This window comes from Miniopterus schreibersii (assembly GCF_964146895.1).
Source record: "Miniopterus schreibersii genome assembly, chromosome: 11".
NCBI classification, from domain to species: domain Eukaryota; kingdom Metazoa; phylum Chordata; class Mammalia; order Chiroptera; family Miniopteridae; genus Miniopterus; species Miniopterus schreibersii.
This window is the reverse complement of record NC_138111.1, coordinates 55,102,102-55,129,525: the sequence shown is the minus strand read 5'-3', so window position 1 is coordinate 55,129,525 and position 27,424 is coordinate 55,102,102. Positions and strand designations below refer to the sequence as shown.

Genomic DNA, 27,424 nt, shown 5'->3' with positions numbered 1-27,424 from the left:
GGGTACTGCCACACGTTAGAATCTCACCTACTAGAAGATGATGGTAGAAAGCACAAAGAATGAAACAGGAATCAAGTGACTAAGAGATGAGCCAGTTTATAGAAACAGTGGCAGGGCAACCACAGACTTATTTATAATAAATAAATAGTTTATTCTGAGAATAAAGCATGCTCGGTTCAGCAGCACAAATACTAAAATTAAAAGGATCCTGTGAGGACTAGCATGGCCCTGTGCAAGGATGACACGCAAATTCATGGAGAGAATCAAGAAACATATATGTAGAAGATACTCTTCCTGAGATTCCTAAAATGTTTGTGACCCAGCTGCTTAACAACTGAGTATCATAAAGCCAAACTGCTCTTTCTACTAATGGGAACAATAAAAAGATCTGAAGAAGGAAATTATATTCAAGAGAACAGCAGAAATGAAATGTGAAGAGATCTGAAGAGGCAGAGGATCATAAAGATGAGTACTCTGAAGCTCTAAGTGCAGAGTGTAACTCAGGAGCAGAAGGGGGTCAGAAACTGTTGGAGGAACTGTATCAATGACCAGGTTAAAGATGTTTTATGAAACTCCACAAATTAGGAACAACTGAAGGAACTGGGTAAGATGTATGGAAGAAAGAAGAATGAGACACAAGAGGGTACTTCAAATATCTGGAGCTGTCACATAAAAGAGGGAATAAACAGTGTGTGCAATTCCAAAAAGCCACAGGGAGGTGGAACTGAGCTCATATAAAACACACCCTTTATAACATTAGGGCCAATTCAAACATAGGCAAGATTCCATATGTTACAAACTTTCTAGAGCATCTCAGTTTTAAGTTATACTAAAATATCTTAAAGTCCTATTCATCTCTAAGAAAATTGCTTTCTACATCAAATTGGGATTAACCTGAATTTTCTAAAATGATTCTAGATGATGAATTTATTCTGAAGTCTGCTGAGTGTTCCCCCAACCTTCCAGGTTTACTTGTATAAGAGACAGGCACCAAACTAAATAAATAGTAACACCACCAGATATAATTTGCCCAATGCAGTATTTTGTTGTCTGGAACATGGCATCTTTTGGATGTCTGTGGCAGATAAAAGACGCTACTCCTCTCACAGAAAGGTCTATGTCCCTCTCCTTGAAGTGAGAAGGGCTCCATTCTGCTGCATGACCAACAGAATTCGGCTGAAGTGACACTATACCAGTTTCCAGGCTTAAGACTTAAGAAACTGCCAGTTTCTACTTCCTCTCTCTTGAAACAAATGGTCTTGGAGCTCTAAGCTATCATGAAAAACGCCCAAATACCACATGGAGAGGTCCTGAGAGTACTTGGAGGGAGAGGGTCACACCTGAGCCCAGCCTTCCACTCAAACTTGCCAAGGTACCTGGCCTGCCTTTGAGTTGAACTGTCTGGGACACTCCAAACTAGACCAGCCAGCCATTGGTTATAACCAAGTGATTCCAGTTAATGCAACGTGGAGCAGACCAATCACACAGAATCCTTCCTAGATTCTCAACAAATAAAATTATAAGACTTAATAAAATAGCTGTTTTAAGCCACTAAGTTCTGGGGTGATTCGTTACTCAACAATATCTGTTAGACTGATGATACAATATAGAAATAAGCATGACACAACTATTTTATTGTCATTAAAAATTCAGTAAATAGTATTAAAAAGCAAAACACATTATGCATTTTAATTTAGACTAGATGGCATATGCTATTTCTGGGTCTTCTCAAGCTTTATTTTAAAATCTAGGTTATTACAACTTATACAAACATAAAATGGAGAACACAAAGCTGTCAAATTAAAACACTAAGCATACAAATGAAACAGTGGGTTCTAATGATATATGAACTTGAACATGAAAACCACTTACTTGCTGGGTAGCCTATGTGTGTGGCAATTCATCTAAGTTTCAAATTTCTTTCTTTTTATTTATTTATTTATTTTTAAAATATATCTTTATTGATTTCAGAGAGAGGAAGGGAGAGGGAGAGAGAGAGATAGAAACATCAATGATGAGAGAGTCACTGATCGGCTGCAGCCCGCAACCCGGGCATGTGCCCTGACCGGGAATCGAACCCCGATCGCCTGGATCCTAGGTCGACGCTCAACCACTGAGCCACGCCCGGCCGGGCAAATTTCTTTCTTTTTAAAATGTAACTTATATATAAACTGCCTCGCAGAATTGCTGGGAATACCAAAGGAAGTAGTGCACATGAAAATACTGTAAAAACTTTAATGTGCTATTCTATGTGTAATCAATAAACAGATAAAATGCATCAAAATATGTCTAGCAAATATGCACTTTTTTTTTAATATACCTTTACTGATTTCAGAGAGGAAGGGAGAGAGAGGGATAGAAGCATCAATGATGAGAGAGTCGTCACTGATCGACTGCCTTCTGCACATCCCCTTCCTGGGGATCGAGCTCAAAACGCAGGCATGTGCCCTGACCTGGAATCGAACCTCAGTGTCCTGGATCCCAGGTCCATGCTCAACTGCTGAGCCACACCCCGCCGTGGGAGCAAATTTGAATTCTTAAATATTAAACAAACATTTCTTCCAGTAGTAAAGATGCAATTATGTCAGCACACTACAAATCTCTTGATATAACTTGTTAGAAGCAGAAATAGAAGAAATTAACCTTGAAATTTTAAACCTCCTATCATGGTGTTTACTGTAGAAATAGAAAAAATTTCTTAGCTTACTAGTTCTACTTGCTGCATGTAAGAAAACAAGAGAATGTAATTATTTGTACCAGAGACTACCACAGAACTTTAATACCTCTGGAGGAAAGTACTTTTCAGGCAATTTGTGATATGTCTCATGAACTTAAAACTTATCAAAGAAATAATCAAGTGCTGTCCTTTCAATTTAGAGTATAGTAACACGATCAAAATTTGCTCTCATACAGCATACTTTAAAACATTTTAAAAATGTTCTATACTTTTCAACAAAGTTAAAACATCTTGAAATGCATCTTAGATATAAAAATTATCAGAATAATTTCTTAAAATACTAAAATGTATGAAGTACAAAGCACTGATTCTGATCAAGTACTTTTTTTAAAAAAATTTTTAATTGATTTTAAAGGGAGAGGAAGGGGGAGAGGGAGAAAGACAGAGAGAAACATTAGCTTACTGTTCCATTTATTTATGCATTCATTGGTTGCTTCTTGTATGTGCCCTGACCAGGGATTGAACCTGAAACCTTGGCATACCGGGATGACACTAACCAACTGAGCTACGCAGCTAGGGCTATGATTAAGCACTTTTAATTTCCAGTTTTATAAACATTAGATGAGAGAAAGTGTAATCAAATATGAGAATGGATATTAGTACTTGTTTTATATTTTTTTATTTTAAAAGCTTTTAAAAAACATACAGATAATACTTAGAGAAAAATGAGTTTCAGTGTGCCCACAGCATTATGAAATCTTAATATTGTAAATGCTGTACTACTTTCAGATTTTGTAAATTTTAAACAAAAAATTAGTTATTGCTGAAGCTATAATGTGCTCTCTTTAATCCCATTTCTCTTCTATCCCTGTGCTCTCTCCTTCCCCCCAGACATCCACTACTCTGAATTTTTATTTCATTTTAAATTCTCATCTGGTTCTATATATCACTTATAATTATTTTAACACTAAAAATAGTTTTAAAGACAAAAAATAGCAAAGAGAAAGACTAAATAAGTGACTCAGTTTCTTCAACCACATTACCCTCTCTTAGGATAGTTCTAAGGCTTAAGAGAGACATTATAGCCTGGCCAGGTGTGGCTCAGCAGTTGAGCACTGACCTAGGATCCAGGAGACCAAGGTTCGATTCCTGGTCAGGGCACATGCCTGGGTTGCAGGCTCGACCGCCAGTCGGGGGGGGGGCGGGGGCGGGGGCGGGGGGGGTGGTGCAGGAGGCAGCCTATCAATGACTCTCTCATCATTGATGTTTCTTTCTCCTCCTCTCCCTTCCTCTCTCTGAAATCAATAAAAAAAAATGTTTTTAAAAAAAGAGAGACATTGTATGTAAAACATTTAACACATCATTCACTCAGTGCTTACTATGAGCCAGGTACTATTCTAGGCACATTATGTACATTAACTGATTTAACCCTCAAGTTAAACTAATGAGGAAGGTACTGTTATTATCTTCACCAATGGGACAATTTTGTCCTGCAGGGGGCATTTAGCAATGTCGGGAGCCATTTTTGTTTTGTTCTTTTTTTGGTTTTTTTTGTTTTTTAAATATATCTTTATTGACTTCAGGGAGAGGAAAGGAGAGGAAGAGAGAGAGATAGAAACATCAATGATGAGAGAGTCATTGATCGGCTCCAGCCCGCAACCCGGGCACGTGCCCTGACCGGGAATAGAACCCTGATCACCTGGATACTAGGTCGAAGCTCAACCGCTGAGCCACGCCGGCTGGGCTGGAGCCATTTTTGATTGCCATGGCAGGTGGGGGTTGCTATTGGCATCTAGTGGGTAGAGGTCAAGGATGCTGCTAAACATCCAACAATGTGCAAGACAGGCCCAGAGAGGCCCGCACAATAAATAATTATTTGGGCCAAAATGTCAGTAGTGCCCTGGCCAGGTAGCTCAGTCAGTTAGTGTCATCCTGATACATCAAGGTTTTGGGTTCGATCCCCAATCAGGGCACATACAAGAATCAATCAACGAATGCATAAATAAGTGGAACAACAAATTGATGATTCTCTCTCCCCCCCTTCCTCTCTCTAAAATCAATAAATAAAAATTTTTTTAAAGTAGAGAAACTCAGATCTACATTTCAGATGCATAATCTGAAACAGATTGGTTTTATAACTCACCCTAGGACATAGGTCCTAAGTGGAAAGCCACTTAGCCTATTCCCTATTTGCTTCCTAACAAAGTTATACCAAGAATAAAATGAAATCAATATTATTTTCTATTTATCAAGAGCAAACAATCTGGTCTCAGTAAGAAGTCTCAGCTTCATTTCAAAGCAGTAATTTTTTAAATAAATATATTTAAAAATCAGCCCGGCCGGGCGTGGCTCAGCGGTTGAGCATTGACCTGGGATCCAGGCGATCGGGGTTCAATTCCCGGTCAGGGCACATGCCCAGGTTGTGGGCTCGATCAATGACTCTCTCATCATTGATGTTTCTATCTCTCTCTCTCCCTCTCCTTTCCTCTCTCTGAAATCAATAAAGATATATTTAAAATAAATAAAAAATTAAAAATCATTAAAAATCAACAATAAGTACTAGCTCTTTGAAACAGAGTAAATGTTTTACCTTTCCTGCTTATAATGAAAGTATGTGAGGACACTTTAAAGCAACTGAGACATAAATTTTCTTTAAAAATACAAAAATAAAATTTATCTTAGTAACATTCTCAATTTGTTATACTTGCCTCATCTAGTGGATCCACATCTGTTTTCCTCATCTTAATAAGTATTTCATATGCATGCTGAAGTGCTCTGACCTTAGGATGAGAAACTCTAACATAGGCTGGGAGACAAATAAACCATAAACTATAACAATGACTGAAGAGACACTTGGCCCATTGTGGTGGATTTGTATAACATCTCTTCGCCAACTTATGAGCTGTTTTTATCTCCTAGAAAGAGAATAAATAAAACATTATGGTATTTACTAAAATTCATTAGGATGAGGAAAGTGAAAAGGGGAAAAAAGAATGTAATGTAAAATTTGACTCTAAAATCAAGCATTTCAGTTTTACTTTTGTGAGTGGCTTCCCACTTAGTGCCACATGGTTCTTTCAAAAGTCACCTACAGAGAAGCACTTTATTTTGTGCTGTAACTATCTGTTGGCAAGTACAAATTCCTAATAGCCTAAAAATTCCTTAAAAGCAGAGATCATTCACATTTTTATAATATAATGATCAATTAGGTGCCCCTCACAGAGAAGGCACTCATATGTTTGATGGATGGAAAGGATTTAACCATTTAGAGCTTACAAATTCTTCAACGTCATTCTTGAAAAGTGAGTCTTTTCACTCTTCTCCCCGCTAAAAAGATGCCCTAGGCTATTTCCTGCCGAGACTTCCACTTTACCCTCCCTCAGGACAGTCTGTGATAACTCCTTCACTGACTGATTACATAAAAGCCCTACTCCTTTGAAGGCAACACAGTCTGAGAAAGATCATAGACTTTCCTACCTAATAGTTCGAAAGTTATGTTTTTCACTTTTGATTTTTATTCTGATTTCAGTGGAAAAAAGAACAGGCATCAAAATCACCTGCCGAGCTTTATCAAACTATACATACTCGAGAAGCTAGAGGCTTCCGGACACGTCAAAGTGCTACTGTGTGCCCTGCACTGAAGATCCCTCTACTGGGATGTGTTCTAAATAAAAATATCCTGGTGTATCAATTTTTCTTATGACCTCTATTTCTATAAGACTTGAAGATATATTTGAAAATATAGTTTTTTCTTTTCCAGCTAGCATGGAAAAAAAAAGATTGTGAAAATGAGATTTAAAGACTTTGTAACAAAATTTTCCCATTTTAGAAACTTGCCTTCAGTACATTGGTATGGGTAAAAAAATATGTTTTCCCTTCAGACAACACTGAGAGAAAGCTGTACTATATGAAATTAAGGTACACCTCAGGTTACCTCTCGGATTTGGGGAACTGTACATGAATTGGTAAAACCTGAACTAAGAATTTCACTCTGAAATTTTCCATGTCTTGTAGACCCCCAAAATGTCAGTATATGTATAAAAGATGTTTAATTTTAACTAACACCTGACTATAGCTTAACTCTTTACACCTAAATCAGATACGATATTAAAACAAGATGTCTAGGTTGTTCTAACTTAACTCACTTGCACTCCCTTTAGAATGTAGTATTCAGTATAAAGTACATTTACATTAACCATGAGGGAAATGCAAATCAAAATCATGAAATACCTACCACTTCACACTCACCAGGATGCTATAATCAAAAGGACAGATAATAACAAGAACTAACAAGGATGTAGTGAAATTGGAACTCTCATACACTGCTGGAGGGAAATGTAAAATGGTGTAGCCACTTTGGAAACCAGTCTAACAGTTCCTCAAAAGGTTAAATGGAGTTGCCATATGACACAGCAATTCTACTTCTAGGCATATACCCAAGAGAAATAAAAACATACATATACACAAACACTTGTATACAAATGTTCACAGCAGTACTATGCATAATACCCAAAAAGTAGGAACCACTCACATGTCCATGAATGGATAAACAAAATATGGTATATATCCACACAATGGAATATTATTCTGCAATAAAAATGAAGCACTGATACATGTTGCAACATGCATGAACCTTAAAAACATTATTATAAGTGAAAGAAGCCAGTCACAAAAGGCTACATGTTATACAATTCCATTTATATGAAATGCCCAGCATAGACACAACTATAGACACAGAAAATACATTAGGGGGTGCCTAGAGCTGTGGGGGGCAGGGGACACTGGAAGTTAACAGCTAAGGGGTGAGAGATTTCTTTTAGGGGTGACAAAAATGTTCTAAAATTGATTGTGGCAGTGGTTGCACAACACTGAATATACTAAAAGCCACTGAGTATACTTTAAATGGGTGAATTGTATTGTATGTGAATTATATCTCAATAAACTTATTTTAAAAGTATATTTGGTTCCCAAAGATTCTCGTAAAGCATAAACATAAGCATTCAAAAACTTCAGCCTCAATATCATAAGTAGGGTTGCAAGAAATCTAGTTTAGTTCATTATCAACCACAGTGGGTCTTCAAATTGCTGCTGTGGGTGATAATTCTAAACTATGAACTGCATATCACATATACATATTTTACATTTTTAATTAACATGTATTAGATAAAGAATATCTGACCTGTTTACTTCTCTTAGCCATGAGAGCTGGACTGTTTGTAATGCTAGTCCCAGTAGGGTGTCTACTAAAACAAAGTTTCAATTCCTGTGGTCTGTCAAAAAGTTTAAGGTCCAGTCTTGGGAAGTATTTGTAACTAAAATAAAAAGCAAAAGTAGAATTGTTGATTTAAAATACATTAACTCTTCATATTATTCCAGAATTTTAGGTGAATATTTCTGAAACTCAAATAGTAGCCAACATTATTCTCCCAAATCCTTATACAGAAAAAAATTCCTTCAAAAATGTAAGATTATGTAGTTATAAAATACATAGGCCACCTACACAGAAACTTTGGTTCCTCTCTACCCTATCTGTTATTTTCACCCAATCCCTGGAAAACAGAAAACCCTGATACCTTACTTGACAGAGGAATTAACCCTTGCAGTAGAACCCATGTGTTCAATGATAATTTATATTTAAAAATAAAATTTAGTATAACTTGTAATTTTGTTTTACTGGTATCTAAAAGAAAAAAATTCTTAATATTTTTATTTTAGGGATATACAATAATTTAACCAATACTTTACTGTTGGACATTTTTAGATTATTTCTAAATTTTTGCATTTAAATATCTTTGTGAATACTTTTGCTTAATTTCTTAGGATAATGTCCAATAACAGGTTTGCTATGGTAATATTTATCAAGAGAATCAAAATTATTATAATGCCTACCAAATTATTTCCAGAAAGGCTATATTTACATGCACTCTAACTAGTAACATAGTCTACCCTCAATATGATAGATTAAAAATGCTTCTACTCATCATTTTGGTTTGCATTTCTTCGAGTGCTAGAAAAGCTTAATATATTTTCCTATTATTGACTATTGGGGTTTCTTCTCAGAAATTACCTACTTAGTTCCTTTAGCCAATTTTCTACTAGGAGGTATTGCTTTCCCCAATTTAATTTATCTTATTTGTCAATACCTAGAGTACAATGTATAGTGATTAAGCCAAAATTTTAAAAATTCTAGTTAATATGCAATCAAAATGGTACTTAATTAAGCCACTCAATCCCTATGGTATATATTCTTCACCCTTATGCAGTCCCTTCTGAGATTATATATTTAATTCCATATTTTCGTATTTTTCTGAAGACACTTATTTTATATTTTCTTTGCTCTAGATATTCTTTTAAGAATATAGCCTAGCCCAGCCAGGCGTGGCTCACTGGTTGAGCGTCCACCTAGAATCTAGGCGATCGGGGTTCAATTCCCGGTTAGGGCACATGCCCAGGTTGCAGGCTCGATCCCCAGTCGGGGGCGTGCAGGAGGCAGCCGATCAATGACTCATCACTGATGTTTCTCTCTCTCTCTCCCTCTCCTTTCCTCTCTCTGAAATCAATAAAGATATATTTTTAAAAAAAGAAAAAAGAATATGGCCTAAAAAAATAAGTGTATATACACAAAGATATAGATAGCAAAGAACTACAAACAAATCCACAGAAGACTAGTGAAACAAATCACTATAAATACATGCAATGTGGTCATTCAAAATAATATGGCACAAAAATATTTTTTGCCATGGAAATATGTTCAGACCATTAAAGGCAAGCACAGGTTACAAAGAACATGTACAGGATGAACTCACATTTGTTTTAAGTATAGTAAGTGCAAATTTATGCACAAAAAGACATGAAAGAGTTGCTAAAATGATGTGCTAGTTTTCTTTCTTGTTGTTTGATTTTCTAAGTTTACTAAATTGTGTATTATCACAATTATAACATCAAATGCATTTTAATTTCTCAAAAGATTCCCATCCAAATCCTAGTCTTTACATTTATTTTAATAAAGAATGATTCCTGACCCTCTACTTTTAAGTTTGACATCTTACAAATGCATAAGAATTTCGTAGTCTTTATGTTGACAACAAAACCCTCCAAACGGAGGGGGAACCTCACAAAAGTAAATACATTTTTTAAAGATTAAAATAGAGTTAAATGTTTAGGTGAACAGTGATCAACATCTGGCTTATCTTCCAACAAGGGGGCCCATGTCTTAATTTACATTACCCCAGTGACATTAGAAAATATTCATCTCCATTAGTTCACTGAATAAATTTTGAAAATGACCTTCACAAATGATTAATATATGTATCTACTAATAGCTGGAAACAATAAAAATAAATCATTAAAGCTGTGCCCAAAGAGCTCTTTAAAAGAATTCCTGCTACCTGTACTTTGGTGACAGGTCCTTTCCATCATCAGGAGGTGGCTCTGGTGGCATTACGAACACAGTGTGCTCACTTTTTTGTGAATCATCTAGCTCTATCAATTTGGTATCATCTGTTGAATCAAAATCAACCTGAAAATAATTATTTTTTTCCAATTAATTTGTATATAAGCAAGACCTAGTTCTGAAATTTCAAAACTTAAGTTTAAGACAAAAATACCTTATCTGTTTTCTCTGTGCCTTTATCAGGAAACAACTAGAAAAGAACAAAAGAATTCTTAGTGAAAATATCTACTGTGAATTTAATAGAGATTATCTTAAATTCTTATTTAAAAAACTATCCTTTTTTAATACTGGGAAAATACAAAACACTTCACAATATATTTTTGGGACCCTATACTGTATCAGGCTAAACTGTAATACTTCTCTTATGGCTATGAAAATAGAAAATAATTTATTTTGATTAGTTTTTTCATAAGTTCTTCACAAGCCAAAGATGTCCAATCACAAAAGGAATCTGGCTTCTCGAATAAAAATTCATTTTTATCTAAACTCCAGCATTAGTGACTAATATTATCTAACTGGATGATCCTGGACTATCAATTTTATAATTAAACTAAAATGTTAAATAATTTTAATTGTATTCCTGAAGTTTTATATCGCACTGACACAATGGGAGAAAATTAATAAAGTTTTCTAAGGCATATGAATCATTAGGAGTTCATAAAAAATACAATGTCCTAATATTCTACATTTATTAGCTATAATTCAAACTTTATATAATATGTAGTTTGCATAATCAACCCAAGAGCCACACAGTAAAAATAAGAATTCTATTAAAAATGAAAAAAATCTAAGTAAGTCATTAATCAATTGTCAAGAATCAACTTAAATTTCCTTAAGATGGGTGAATAAAGCTTTAAAATTTAACATATTTCCAAATAACCTCCATTAGGACAAAAGAAATATATTAGCAAAAGTATCTGGAAAAGACATTAAAACAAAAGAACACAGGACTCCATTAGCCATAAAGATAAACTTTTTAAATGAACTACTAAATCTTATTCATATAAATTAAAATTATAAGGTTTGGGATGGTCAGTGAAATTTTCTTAGTACTTAATAGTTACAAAAACAAAGTAAGATTCAAAGAGAAAAATTAGCTATGTATGGTAGAAACTAGACACCACAAGGAAAATGACTTTTATTAGGCCTAGGATCAGACACTTGTACGCACGTGAGTGCAAGCACACATCCACAGAGAGACAGGCATACACACACCCCTATGTTGTCTTCTTCAGATCATTTGGCCTAATAATGATGATGATTATAAATACAGGTAGTCAAACTGTTCAAGTTTTCCTTAACACTGCTATATAGGGCAAACTTTTACCTTTTCTATGCAGTCATCAAAAAATGCCAATCCAGTATCTTTATCACTTACAAAACTACATTCTTCAATGAAACGAATAAAAATCTGTGTTTTGGATAAAAGGGTGTAGAATTTTGTATAGGCACGATCTCGACTTTTTAAAAATCCTGAAGAAAACAAAATTATAATTCAAATTTTAAAGTGGAACTAGATGTTATATTAAACATTATTTTAAACTTGCACATATTTATGTTATAGTCTCTTCATATATATATTTTTATAGGAGCTTCTAGTAACCATAGGTCCTTCCGCCTGATTCAACCACAAAAATTCTTAACTTATACCATTAACCTTTTCACTGAAATTTGAATATCTAATAAGAAACCTCTAGCCCTACAGCTCTCAAGTAGAAATTTCTGATATTCTGCATATTCTCAAGCAAGAAATGTCAATGTCCTTCCTCTGGCGACTACAAATTTTTAAATTATGTATGTGGCTCACGTTATATTTCTATTGGATGACAGAAGAAATGTGAAACAACACCATGGGTATACAATCAGCCAAAAACTCAGATAAGTCCAGAAAATTCTAATTAACATAACTTATAGGTGAAACGATATCCTATTTGGAATTTGGAAAGAGAAAGATAGAGTGAAACCACTGAAAATAGATGAACCAAAAATAGCAGAATGTTGATTGCTACTACTGCTTCAGTTGGGAGATGGCTATACGATTTGATATGTTTATGAAAGTATTCCCTAAGAAAAATTTATCCCAAAACTGATAGTTAATTTTTTATTCATTTTTTAGGCCCAAGCTTAATTGTTACTTCTTCAGGGAACCTTTCCCTGACCTAGCACTCACTGTAACCAATACTTTCCTTCACAACACACTCAGCAAAATGTAAACAGTATGTTATTTTGTCTAATGTCTGTATCCCTCATTAGACCAAATGCCATCCTGTTACCAACAAAATCCTTAGGCCTCATACACTAACTAAATATCTACATTTCTAAATTCCATTAGCAATGCCACTCTCCTACAGAGAGAGAAAGGGAAGATGAATTCATGACTCACTATTGCTGATGAGAAAAACTCCATATTCTTAGTCTGGCATTTAGGACTACCCTTAACATTACCCACATAATCAGAGCTCTGATCTTATTTTCAGCCTTATCTTCCACAACACCTATAAAACTTTTCACTTTGGTCAAATTGGACCATTAACTCTTTTTTCCCAAACATGCTATCATGAGCTGAATCGTAGTGTCCCCGCCAAAATTCTTCTGTTCAAGTTTTAACCCCTTTTAGTTCAGAAAGTAACTGAATTTGCAGATAAGGTCTTTAACAAAATCATTAAGTCAAAATGGGGTACTTAAAGTGGACTCCAATCAAATATGACTGGTGTCCTTACAAGAAGAGGCAATCTGGACACAGAGGAAGGAGACCATGTGAAGAAACAGAGAGAAGACAACCATCTACAAGCCAAGCAGAGAGGCCTCAGAGGAAATCAATCCTGCCAACACACTGATCTTGACCTTCTAGCTAGCTTCTACAATTGTGAGAAAAGAAATTCCTGTTGTTTAAGCCACCCGATCTATGGTACTTTGTTATGGCAGATCTGGCAAACTAAAAACACCTGTCTTGTGCTTTTGTTATTGAGGATTCTTCCATGTCATTATTACAATAATAATAGCTATTATCACCCTGCCGGGCGTGGCTCAGCGGTTGAGCGTTGACCTAGGATCCAGGTGATCGGGGTTCGATTCCCAGTCAGGGCAGATGCCCGGGTTGCGGGCTCGATCCCTAGTTGGGGTCGTGCAGGAGGCAGCTGATCAATGACTCTCTCATCATTCATGTTTCTATCTCTCTCTCTCCCTCTCCTTTCCTCTCTCTGAAATCAATAAAGATATATTTTAAAAAAATAGCTATTATCCTAAGTGCTGAATATTGCAAAGTGCTTTTACTAGGTGCTCCACATTTAACCTTCGCAACCATGCATGCACTAGGTATCATCCCCATTTTATTAATGAGAAGACAGAACTCCAGAAAAGCTTCAAATAGCAAAGAAGAAATTCAAACTCAGATTTAATTTTTAATGCCTATTGTTTTTAGAAAGCCTTTCCTGCTCATCTCCATTTATCTCAGTTCTTCAAAGTCATGCTCTTCTTTAAAAAAATCTTCCAAATCTGAAATAATGTTTCTTTTTTTCTGAATTTTTAGAACTGCTCACTGAATTGTGTACAATCTTTCTTCTTGAGTATTTGCTCTATTTTTAAAAAAAAACATTTTCTATTATTTTCTATTTAGTATCCCATAGAGCTGGATTTAATACTTCTTTATATCCCTACATAATAACTAGTTGGACTCGGTAAGTAGTGGATAAATATTTGAGAGATAAATTATTCTGAAGCAGAAGTGATAAAAGACAAAAGGATTACTAGGAAAATACTGATTATTTTTAAAGTAACTGCTAGGTAAAAGTCCAGAAATGTCATAAAATTTTTATATAAATATTAATGAATATGTAAGGTTGCTACTACATATCTGTTACAAGAGTAGCTGAATAATAGCAAAAAGCTTTGTAACTCCCTAAAATAACAAATACTAAAAAAGATGAGTATAGTGTTTTCCCCTGGAAAAAGGCTATATTTTTTGAAAAAATTTAAAAACTGGTAGCTTTATTCCAGTAACTAACTGTTAGAAAACATTGTAAAGCAAAGACTCTATAAATCCAAAAATTACGCAAAATTGAAGAAACACCTAAAGCAAATCACATTCTACTAAGATAACTGACTACATAGTATTGTAAATACAAGCAATATCTTTGACTTTTCATAATTAAAGTCTTCCAGCTTCAGATTTCTCAGGGAAAAAATGGGGTATAAAAAATAAAAGAAATTCTATTCACAGAGCCAAATCACAAATACACAGAAGCTCATTAAATTTTAATATAAATTTCTAGAAATTTAGATAGTGAATATTTCTTGGTAGCAATACCAAATACCAAGTATTTTTCATTTCTATAAAAAGTAATTGTATTTTCAATGCCACTCACCCTGTCGGTCAAACAATGAATCAACAGCTGTGGCTTTCTTTGAAGGAGCCTCTGTGATTGGTTTGAGGTATGTTCTATATCCTTTTAAAATGGATGCCATAAAGCGCAAAAATGCCTCTTGAATTTCCATCTCTAGTTGAGTCATCTTTTTTTGCCAGGAGAAGTCTGCTTCAATTGGAGTCATCTCAATTGCCAAACCTTCTTGAGTCTTTCGGTGAACTGACAAATAAAATAAGAAGAGAAATTGACATTAATATATAACGTTACATATATAATTATTGAACAATTAAGGAAACTGTCAAAATAAAGCCTGTGATTTCCTGCAATTCCTTTCTCCATTAATGTAATGGGACCATTGGCAGGGGTTAACAGAGATGCTCAAGCAGACAGAGCACAGACAACATGCTTAAAAAATCATGAACCATAATATTAATTTCTTGTTATTGGAATTTAGTTTTGTAATGAAATTCCTTTTTCTAAGAAAAGCAAGCAAGAATTTATTGGCTGCAGCAAAAATATACTTGGGACAGTGAAACAGGAAGGTGCACAGAAGAAGTAACATGAGAGCCTAGGCCAGGCTGCTCTGGCTCACTGGGAAGTCAGAGAGTGAGTGAAACTCCTTTTAAGCAGAACAAAACTGTGTTTACATTTAAGAAGAATTTTCATAAAAATATTCCTTTTTCCTCACATTTACCTGAAGCTAACTGGGGATACAATTTCTTCAAGGTGCTAAGCAGATTTTTGCATGGCTTTTTGGGAAGCTGCTTCCAGTTCATGTTCTTCTTTTCATCAGATCTATTTAAATAAAAACATAACTAATAAAATCTCTCATAATCTGTTTTTACTTAAACAAAATTCTTATGTCAAACTAAAAATAAATATGGAAAGGGTATTTTTACTGATGTTACAACAACTGATTGTAGACAATCTGAATAAGTGGTTTTCAAGGAACCTCTCTTTCCATTTCCATTATCTTGAATGATATTTGGTTGTCTCATACTAACCCAACATAGGTTTTCAATACTGGAGTTATGAATACAACACTAAAGTGTTGCTTCAAAGTATTTTAGAATTACAATATTTTAAGTGTCACACTTAATTGACTTGAGATTTCAAATTACCTGTTAGAAGCAAATCTCAACAAATATCAGGGCATCAGTGACATACAGAGCATGTTCTCACCGTAATTCAACTGAGTTAGCATTTAAGAAAAAAAAACTTTGGAAGTTCAAAATAACACTTTTAAATAATGCATGAGTCAAATAAAATATTTTAATAAAATAAGAAACATTTAAAACTTTACAAAGATGAAAGCATTATGTACCAACCATGGGCTGCACCTATACATCAGACTAATATTTATGATCATCAATGCAAGCATCTTAAATTCTTAGAAAAGTTAATCCACTAGTATATAAAAAAAACAAAAACAAGATGATGTTTATTTCAGGAATGTAAAGATTGTTTACAACTACATGATTCTATATTGTAACATACTATACAGAGATTAAAGGACAAAAACTTATTGCTCATCTCAATAGTTGTACAAAAGTATTATAAAATTCAACACCTATTTATGATTTCTTTAAAAATTCTTAATCTAGAAGTAAAAGGAAAGTTCCTTAATTTATTATTAAGTAATCAAAACCTTAGAATTGAGCTGGGAAACTTTTGGGTCAGATAGAAAATATTTCTTGCTTTGAGGAACATAGCACCTATGTCATACTACTCAAATGTGCCGCTATAGCATGAAAGCAGCCTTGGACCGTAAACAAATGAGCGTGGTGGCTATGTTCCAATAGAACTTTATTTATAAATACAGGTCTTGGGCTGAATGTTAATTCTTGCTTTAAAGCAATAATCATACTTAATGATGAACTAATCAAAGCATTCCCTTTGAAATTAGGAACAAGACAAGATACTAGCTATGACTACTTCCATTCAACATTACACTAGGGTCTTAGCCAGGGAATTAAGACAAGAAATTTAAAAATAAGAATTGGCCCGGCCGGGCACGGCTCAGGGGTTGAGCGTCGACCCAGGATCCAGGCAATCGGGGTTCAATTCCCAGTCAGGGCACATGCCCGGGTTGCGGGCTCAATCCCCAGTGGGGGGCGTGCAGGAGGCAGCCGATCAATGACTCTCATCATTGATGTTTCTATCTCTCTATCCCTCTCCTTTCCTCTCTCTGAAATCAATAAAGATATATATATATTTTTCAAATTGTAATTAACCTGATTGCTTATAGCCAGAAAATTGAAGAGAATCTACAGACAAATTAAAAGAAGTCAACCAGCCCACCTGGCATGGCTCAGTGGTTGAGCATCTACCTACGATGCAGGAGATCAGGGTTCGACTCCCGGTCAGGGCACATGCCCAGGTTTTGGGCTCAATCCCCAGCAGGGGGCATGCAGGAGGCAGCCAATCAATGACTCTCATCATTGATGTTACTATCTCTTCCTCTCCCTTCCTCTCTCTGAAATCAATAAAAAAATATAGGGAGGGAGCGAGGGAGAGGGAGGATTCAACTAAGTTGCTGGGCAGCAGACCACTACATAAAAATCAGTAACACTTCTATACCCCAGCAACTGACAAGTAAAACATGTAATGAAAAATACCATTTATTGTAGCAATAAAAACTATAAGGTACTTAAAATAACAAGTCTAACAAAAGATGTGCATGGTCTTTATCAAGAAAACTGCATTTAAAAAGATTTATGAAGTAAAATACCACATTCATGGGTAGAGAGACTATGTCAAAAATACGCCATTTGTTCCCAAATTAATCTATAAATTCAACAGGATTCTAACCAAAATCACAACATAATTTTGTGTGGAACTTAAGCTGATACTAAAATTTATATAGAAAAGAAAGGAGCAAATATATCAAAACAATTTTAAAGGACAGGGTAAAGGGACTTGCTGGTATCACATCACAACTTTTTTAAGCAATGTTATTAAGATGTAATTCACATATCATACAATTCACCTACCTGAAATGTACAATTTGATGGGTTTTCATATATTCAGAGTTGTGTAACCACCACATCAATTTTAGAATATTTGCATCACCTCAAAAAGAAACTGTATTCCCTTAGTCATTAACCTCCAATTCCCCCATCCTCCCATCTCAACCAACCTATTTTCTATGCCCATAGATTTGCCCTGGATAGTTCATATAAATGGGATCATATAAGGTCTTTTAGTATGATGTTTTCAAGGTTCATCCATGCTGTATACAACTTAATTTTAAAGTCATTAAGATAGTGTTATATTGGCAAGAGACTAAAACAAAACAAAGGAACAGAATTAATAAGCATGAATAGATATCCACGCTAATGTGGAAACTGATATGTAATAGTGTTGACGCTGAAGACCAGTGGGGAAGAGATGAACTCACTATTCAATAAACAGTGCTATGTGACCACTGTTTATCCACATGAAAAAAATAAATAACATGGTATCACTACCTCACATCATACACTAATATCAAGTTTAGCCGAATTAAAGACCTACATGAGAAAGGCAGACCCTTACCACTTTAAGAATATCCAAGATAGTATTTCATGACCTCAAGCAGAGGATTTCCTGTACAAGAACCAAAAATAGCAATCCATAAAAGAAACTGATAAATTTGATCAATTAAAATAACCTGTTCATCAAAAGACACAATAGAATAAAAAGTCAGTATGGGAGAAGCTACTTACAACACATATAACAAACCAAGAATTAACTCCGGATTATATAACAAATTTACACAAATCAAAAGAAAAAGACAAACAACCAAACGGGAAAATTTACCAAAAAGGAGGAAAATCCAATTAACAGGAGAGGACAACCAAAGGGCAATAAGAAATTTAAATGCCCTATTTGCAACTAATTAGGGAAATGTGCATTAAAGCCACAGTGAGATCCCATTACCATCAAATGGGCAGAAATTTTAAATTCTGACCATAACAAGTATTGGGGCAAAAATATGAAACAAACAGAACTCTCATCGCTGCTGAAAAGGAGTAAACTTGGAAGAGTGCTATGGTATCAGCAAAGCCTACCAACAAACATTGGCTCTTCAAGGCACATGCTTCAGAGGAATTCTTTCCCATGAACTCAAGAGAAATGTGCACAATAATGATCAGAGCAGCCTTGTTCATAATTGCAAAAATCTAGGTATAAACTAAACATCCATCAACACAGATAAACACTGAAACTGAAGTACAGCTACATGTATCAGCATGGATAAACCTCATAAAGAATGCCAAGTATAATAAACACCAAATCCAAGATGATGCAATTCCCCCATCCCAGAGGACTACCCAGGGGTTTCATATTTATTGGTAATATTCTATTTTTTAATCTGCATAGTAGATACATGGGAGTTATTTACATTATCCTCTATAATTCTTGGGTATCTAGAATACTTCATAATTCTTGAAGCACAACTGAGTAAAGAATTCAAAGTTTTTTTTGTTTTTTTATTTTTAATCCTCACCAGAGGATATTTTTCCATTACTTTTTCAGAAAGTGGAAGGAAGAGAGAGAGAGAGAAAAAAACACTGATGTGAGAGAGACACATTGACTAGTTGCCTCCTGCACATGCCCCAACCTGGGCTAGGGATCAAACCTGCAACCAAGGTATCTAACCTGAGACCCTTCAGTCTGTGGGCCGACGCTCTAACCACTGAGCCAAACCAGCTAGGGCTCAAAGCTATTTTTAAAAATCATGGGTTTTTTTTGTTTTGTTTTTTTAAAATACATCTTTATTGATTTCAGAGAGAGAAAAGGAGAGGGAGAGAGAGATAGAAACATCAATGATGAGAGAGTCATCGATCGGCTGCCTCCTGCACGCCCCTGACTGGGGGGATCAAGCCCGCACCCCGGGCATGTGCCCTGACCAGGAATCGAACCCCGAATGCCTGGATCCTAAGTCAATGCTCAATCGCTGAGCCATGCCCGGCCGAGCTAAAAACAATGTTTTAATCAATAAAAATTTTATAGAAGTTATTTAAAACTGGCCAAATTAAAAATCTCCATAATATTTTATTCAGAATAGTAAATAAAATAAGGTAAACATCTGAATTACAACTTCATAAATAATCATTTCCAAAAGCACCACAATGTATACAACCCTGAAATAATTGTTTTTCAGGCGCAGCAGCTAAAAATCAACAAAATGTTGCTGTAAGAAATACTTAGCCCAGCCAATGTGGCTCAGTGGCTGACTGTCGACCTATGAACCAGGAGATCACTGTTCAATTCCTGGTCAGGGTGCATGCCCGGGGTTTCGGGCTCCATCCCTAGTAGGGTATGCCCGATCAATGACTCTCTCATCATTGATGTTTTTATCTCTTTCTCCCTCTTCCTTCCTCTGACATCAATAAAAAAATGTTTAAAAATATATATATTTAGTACATACAAGTGGTTTATTATTTCTAGGCTCCAAGTAAATCTACATATACCTAGTAAAGAGCTACTACAATTATAATTTCAAAATACAATAGAGGATCCATTTCAAAATTATTTTTAAAGTTATAGCAAATGCTCTCTTCCTTCCTTAAGTTATTCCTTTGGTTCACTTTGGAATATTTTCCCAACCAATTCTATTGCTGTGACCACTGAAGTCTCACCCAAAGTTCTTACTCTTCACTTTCTGCTAATCTCAAACAGTGTAGAGTAAGTACTCCAAGACCTGGAAGTTGGCACCAACATGAGAAAATTTTCAACACTTACAATCCTCTTACATTTGGGGGTTGGGGGGAGTATGGAGTGGTTTGCTTATAAGCATTCTTCAGAGTTGTCTCCTTTATTAATGTGGTACACTACTCTCTGGATCCCTAGTTATACCACTGTTGTACGTATTTGTTACCTTCAGTAAACACAAACTATGACTAATTTTTTAAAATCTTCATCCGAGAATATGGGGGGTTTTTATTGATTTTGGGGCGGGGAGAGAGAAACATCGACTGGTTGCTTCCCATACATGCCCCAACCCGGGATGGAACCCGCAACCTATGTATATGTCCTAAGAATCAAACCCACAACCTTTTGGTGTATGGGACAATGCTCCAATCAACTGGGTCACCCAGCCAGGGCAAACTATGACGGATTTTTAATATCAATTTCTTTGCAATAAAATACATCCTTATAAAATTTAAATCTTGACAACAAATGAAATGACATAGTATACCCTACATTGTGACTAAACTCAAACAAGTAAACCCATTTTTTAAAAGCTTACACATGGATTTTGAAACCTAGAAAATATATCAATTCTTGAGTTCTGAAAGCAGTGTTTAACCTTTTCTGAAAAATCCATATTCTCTTTTAATAAACATAAATATCTATTCCTCCCATTAACATTAGTATCCAAATATAAACTAGTATAATGTAGATGATGTTCTTTTCCAAACCACACAACTTTCCAGGATTCTGATACTTTGCTCTGGTTGAGATTCACTGATGAAGACTAATTAACAACTTTTAAAAATAGTATATTTCTAGACGCTTTCAATGAGCTGTAACTACATATGAGGAAAAATATAAATGGCAGGTAATATAAAAAGAATCAACTTACACATATAACATGTTTGTATCCAAGTCAATGCAAACAACATCTTGTGGTGGGTCATGAAGATCAAAATACCTTGAGTCAACTCCAACTATAAATGGTAAAGGTGCACTAAGCACTGCCGCCAGTGAGAGAGGACAGAGGGGAATATATGGGCATTGCCACTGAAATGGAAAGATCATCTGGGGAAAAAGTTTTTAAAAATTAGCCAAATTTGAAATTTGCAATAAAATTGTGTAATTAAGTAATATTACTAAAAGGGACCATTAAAAAGCAGTTAAGTCTAGTTTCTTTTACCTTAAACATTCATTCCAAAAACTGACTACAAAACATTATTAAGCAACACTATGAGCCAATGTAATTAAAACCTTTAAGCATGACAATGATCACAAGCACAATAAAAATGCTAACAGCTCTTTGCCTGTTAATTCTTCTAATGTCTATACAAAACTCACATTCGGTTCCATGGAAAAAGTGAAAGTAGAAAATTGTCTAAAAAATTATCAAACAAACTCATGGTATTTAAATCTCATGCATTTCATCCATCTATTAAGTCTCAAAATAACCCCTGACTAAAATCCAACTAAGAGCACCAAGGAATCAAAAATATTAAAATGATTCCCTTGAGAATGGTAATAGTTGATTAAAAATTTCAATTAAAAAAATTCCTAATCACTCATATAAACATAAAATGACCCAACTCCAGTGAAGCTTGACATCTTAAAAATGAGGATGAAAAGATTAGCTGAAGAACATATATACATAGACCACGAGCACAGACAACTGTGTGGTGATGGCCAGAGGGGGAGGTGGGGTAGGGCCTGGGTAAGGTGGGTAAAGGGGGGAGGAGGGGGGACATGTGTAATAGTGTCAACAATAAATAAAAAATAAAACATACCTTAAGAATCTTTACCAGGTTTCCTTTACGAAGCTCTACCTTAATTGTATCACATATTCTTGTGTGTTTTTAAAGATATTTTTAACTAAGCCTCCAGATGAAAATTTTGATAATCAGCTAATATTAAATTTTTAATCACTGATGATAAAATTTTTCTTCTACTATAGAAATTCTTGCTGTCTTTCAAGGTCTAGTTCAATTCTTATCTTATCCATCATCCCCTACCCCAAAGAAATGCCTATAGCATTTACTACCTCTGCCAGTTATTCCACATGGTTCTTCAGAATGGGATTTTATCTTCATTTATTTTTACTCATCAAATATCTGAGCACTTAATATGCCCCAAGCACTGTTCTAGATGATGGAGCACAACAATGAATAAAACAAAGATCCCTGCCCTCATGAGGTATATGGTCTAGCATAAGGGTCAGCAAACTTCTTCTATAAAAGACAGGAAATGTTGTAGGACTTGTGAGCCATATTGTTAGTCACAAATACTTAACTCTGTCTTCATGCACGAAAGCAGTCATGGGTAATACATAAATAAATGGCGTATGTTCCAGTGAAACTTTACAAAAACAGGTGGCAGGCAGGATTTGACTCGTGGGTCATAGCTTGCCAACACCTTGTCTAGCAGGAAGAGCCAGTAAATAAACAGAAGACATCATAAATGAAATATAGGCCATGTCAGGAACTGCTAAGTGCTATAGGAAAATGAAAAAGTAGAGCCAAGTGAAGAGGATTAGAGTTCAGAAGATAAGGAAAATAAGTTGTATTATTAAATAGGCCAAACACGGTAGGTCTCCTTAAGAAAGTGACAACTGAACAAAAACCTAAAGGTGGTGAGGGAGAGATTGAGCCAAGGAGATATCTGGAAGAGTGCTTAAAAGAGAAGGAACAGCTAGAGCAAAGGCTTTAAAGTACAGGGCCTGCCGACTCTGCTTCAGGAGAAGCAAGGAATCCAGTGTGGCTGGAGAAGAGTGATCAAGGGGGAGAGAGGTAGAAAATGAGGTCAGATAACAGAGGCACAGAGCCACTAGCACAGGAAACTTGCAAGGATTTCAAATTTCCTTCAGTGCAAACTATCTTCTGTTCAACATTATACCTGCAACTACAGAAGAAATTTTGGTACAAAACTATCTGACAGCAAAATATGACACCCTTGTCTTCACCTTGGACTTAGTGTAACCATAAATAGGGTCACTGTTACAAAAATACTCATTTGTTTCATTAATTCTGCTACAGGCTCCATTAATTCTTTTACATTCTTTGGTGTTCAAATCATTCTCCTTTTGAAGAATTTGTCCTCTCACCATTCTTTTCAATTTCCTCTTCTTCAAACTGCTTAATTGCCAAGTGCTCATTTACCAGGTACTGCATGCAATACCAGGAGCTCTCCAACACCACTGACATAAATTCCAGGCAATCTTGCGTTTTTCATAAAATTCCCAACTTCATGTTGCAACTTTTCCACCTGTTCTTGAACTATATTGCTGAAATCAATCAAGCGACTGGGCCCCAAAGATTCTGACAAAAGGGCAGGGATGAACACTAATGTTTTTATAGGAAGGAATATATGAGTGGGAACTTTCTAAAACTGGTCAGTTCATTAACAAATATTTTCATGTTATAATGCCTTCTTTCACATGCAACTGTGGAGGCTTGAAAAATTAGTATGTATATATCAAAGTTCCTTGCTTCCCATAAACCATCTCACATGTTATCACGGTTTTCAGTCCTTGCAGCATTTCTCAGACCAGATTAAGATCTCGGAGACATATCCCACTTGTTGATCTAACAAGTATTAATTCGGTGCTTACTCCATGCTACTGAACATGTGTACATTATCCTACTTCAAAATCACTTAGAATTTCCTATATGTTATTGGCCTTACAAAGATTAAAAGTTAAAATTGGGAGAGAGTAACTGTGTAATTTATTTCCATTAATATTAGGGCAACTGAAATTGGCCAGAGCCTCTCATTTAATACATTCATTCACAAGTTTTATTATTATGTAACCATATAGATTCTCTGAAAGACTCTAAAATATGAAAAATTAGAATTTGAAAGTTTCTCTCAAATAGAGAAAGTTTCTCTTTGCCACCCTGTTTTTATGTTAAATTTATACTGGTAATTCCGAAATTGCTTTCATTGAAGGAACTTTACCTTTAGAGTAAAAATTCTGTCAGTAATTCTGTGCTAAAAGGAAAAATTCTATACTTACAGCTACAACAGCTTCAGCTACTCCAGTCAACACAGCTGGCCTCAGAGAATGTAGCAGAATCTTACTCTCAAGTAAAACAAAGAGCAGCAGTGTTGCACAATTCTCAGGACCCAGATTCATTAACAAGGTGCTAAAGTTGGCTCCACTAGAAAAAGAGAAAAAAGAGATGAATATGAACTATTTTGCTAAAACATGTTAAGCTTTGCTTATTTCCTAGACATTAACAGAGCGAGAATCTAGTGTTGATTTCAAGTTCTGGTTTAGTTATCACTAAAAAATAGCAAATCTAATGACACGGTCTAACAGGATGATTCAAACTCATCCCTTGGTAACAAAGGTGTGTTCATCAGGAAAGATACTCCTGAAGATGAACCTTATGGGTAGAGCTCAAAAGAATGGAGGCAGGGGCTTGGGAGTTGGGAGAGAAGAACATATACAAAGGATTGTCAGATTCAAGAAACTGAAATAAACCTATTGTGACTAAAGCATAGTAAGAGAAGGGGTGAAAATAGCAAGAGATTGTGCCGAAATAAAAGTGAAACCATTATGTTTGCATTCTCAAAAGAACACACTGGCTGCAGTATGAATAAAGAACTAAAGGAAGAAAAGAGCCAAAGAGTATCAATTAAGAGGTACTTAAGTAGTCCAGGAGAGAGATCCTGCTGGCCTGGACTAGTGATGCAGATGAGGAGAAGCTAAGAGGCTTAAGACATTTTAGGAGGTTTAAATCAGTTCCCCTTGAATGTTCAGTTATAAACTGAATATGGGGAGGGGAGATGAGAAGAAAAGGAAGATATTCCTTACATCTAATCTTGCAACTCTCTTAAGTATGCTATTCTTAAAAAGGGCCCACCATGCATCCAGATATCAAAGTTAGAAACATTAACGCTATCCTTACATAGTTTGTAAAAATAGCACTTTTTTAACCTAAACGCTACAATGTTTTAAAGCATTCTGCTCCAAATGAATAAATATGACATTTTAGATGGCATTATTTACCTTAGTGGTAAAGGTGTGGAAACTGGCTGTGATAATATTAGCGCATCATGGACTGATAGCTTAAAAAAAAAGAAGATAAATTAACCAAGCTAATTTTGAAACCTAAACATTTAGATCAAGGATAAAATAAAAAATGTTTTTCTATGCAGACTAACACAACAGTTTTGGAAACATGTACTAAGATATAAAACAACAGCTGCATTTACTCAGAAGTACTGTATTAGTTTTTAACTGAACTATTAACTCAACTGAATTTTGATTCAGTTATTTGGTTAAAATGTAGTCATTTAAAAATTATGAAATAACTGCTTTTTAAAAGCCTCAAATTTGCCCAGCCAGGCATGGCTCAGAGGTTGAGCGTCGACCTAGGATCCAGGCGATCGGGGTTCAATTCCCAGTCAGGGCACATGCCCCAGTTGCGGGCTGCAGCCAATCAATGACTCTCTCATCATTGATGTTTCTATTTTTCTCTCCCTCTCCCTTCCTGTCTCTGAAATCGATAAAGATATATTTTTAATAAATAAATAAATAAATGCCTCAAATTTATTTACTCTACATGCTGGTAACCAGTTGTAAGTTACTTAATACATACTAATACTTGCTGAACTGAAGTACATTCAAGATTAATATTTGACTTAATGCTACCATAACACATATAATGCTGACAACATCTTAGAAAAAAATTTAAAATTATTTTCCTCTATTGATAAGTGCTACTCAAAGTGCCAATCTACAACTGTTATGGTTCCAGGAAGAGACAGTATATAAATGGAGAGCAAGCCATTAAGAAACTTTTATGGCAATTTGTCACTGCCCGCTCATCCAGCGTGATCAGTGAACTCATGGCTTTGGACGGGGTATAGATCTGTTCACTTCTACACAGATCTCACACAGTAAGTTCCATATGTCACAATTTGTATACTTACGTAGGTCTGCCACTGATTGGAAATAAAAAGAAACTAGTCCTTTAACACAAGTAGTTTGAAAAGCACTATTACAGACTATTTCACTTTCACCCTCCAACCATAACTCATTTCATATTTAATATTAGTCACCCCTATATTAAAAGCATGCCCATAACATAATTCTGGGTTTTAAGTTATGAAAATCAGCTACATAAAATCTATACATGGGCCAATGTTGATAGTGTCATGAACCAAGAATTATAATTATTCCAATTCTGTACACCCAAAATTCAAAAAAACCACTACAAAGGAAGTTCAGTAAAGACATAAAATACAGGAAATTCAAGGACTTTATGAATGCATAAAGAACCACAGAACCCCCACTCTGCAATGACTATAATGAACATATGCAAGACTCCTCTCAAATATATGCTTTTTAAATTACCTGTACAAGGATTCTTGGTCTTTGTGGTGAAGGAAAAGGGATGTTTTGCATGAAATGTGAAATGTGCCTAGAAAAAAGTTGGAAATAAAGATAATTACTTTTCTAAAATGCTTTATAGATTTTTAAAAATCTTAAATATCATTCTATATCATCCCAAATATGACAAAGCCACTTTTACCTAAAGCTTATCCTAAATTAATTTAGTTAATGTAAGTAAATGTAGTCATTCTACTAAACTTCTGAAATGCATGTTATTTCCTGATTTAAAGTCCATATTATACCCTATTATTGCCAGGAAATAAGAGCAACATGAATATGATTTTCATGAAAGCAGCAAATTTTTATTGCCTTGGTTATCAGTGCCAATATGGGGACCAACTAACTCTGATATAATAAATTAAAATGAATATAGAATTTAATCCTAATAATTATCTATTAATTAAATATAAATTTAATATAATTCTTTTACTATAACTTTGGGCAAACCACTTACCCTCTCTGTTTTTCCACCTATAAATAATGCTTCGTAACTTTCTCCAAAGTTTTGAGATCTTAGAGGCCACTAAAATGCAAAGTATTACTTCAACTGAGAAAAAATATTGATCAATACACTGATTTTATTTTCAAATACTTTTAGAAACTTAAGTTTTTCAAAAAGTTGCTAGCTTGTCACTCACATTTTAATTCATACAATTTTAAGTTAATCTGACAGCTGAAAGTTAAATCTAGAATTATGAACCATTAGATTGGCATTCCAGTACAGTCAGAAAGTTGAAACCATATTTCTATACCAAGTTGTGATAAGTTTATGTACAGTACCTTACTATTTTTTAAATGTGATTTTGAACAGCATTATTTTAAAACCTACAAATAATTGCCCCCAACTTATCCAC

At 35.0% G+C, this 27,424-nt stretch overlaps 1 protein-coding gene across 3 annotated transcripts in view; it reads right to left on the bottom strand.

Moving 5' to 3' along the window:
• Positions 1-27,424, bottom strand: part of DENND4C (DENN domain containing 4C) — a 104,804-nt gene that overhangs the window by 41,098 nt on the left and 36,282 nt on the right. For all 3 annotated transcript variants that reach the window (XM_081150524.1, XM_081150526.1, XM_081150525.1), the window contains exons 7-17: positions 26,532-26,598; positions 25,182-25,240; positions 24,183-24,327; positions 21,066-21,241; positions 15,189-15,289; positions 14,495-14,713; positions 11,458-11,603; positions 10,285-10,320; positions 10,066-10,196; positions 7,857-7,989; positions 5,386-5,592 (exon numbers count right to left, since the gene is read on the bottom strand). In XM_081150524.1, coding sequence (XP_081006650.1) covers positions 5,386-5,592; positions 7,857-7,989; positions 10,066-10,196; positions 10,285-10,320; positions 11,458-11,603; positions 14,495-14,713; positions 15,189-15,289; positions 21,066-21,241; positions 24,183-24,327; positions 25,182-25,240; positions 26,532-26,598 — 1,420 coding nt within the window. The remainder of the gene's footprint in view (positions 1-5,385; positions 5,593-7,856; positions 7,990-10,065; positions 10,197-10,284; positions 10,321-11,457; positions 11,604-14,494; positions 14,714-15,188; positions 15,290-21,065; positions 21,242-24,182; positions 24,328-25,181; positions 25,241-26,531; positions 26,599-27,424) is intronic.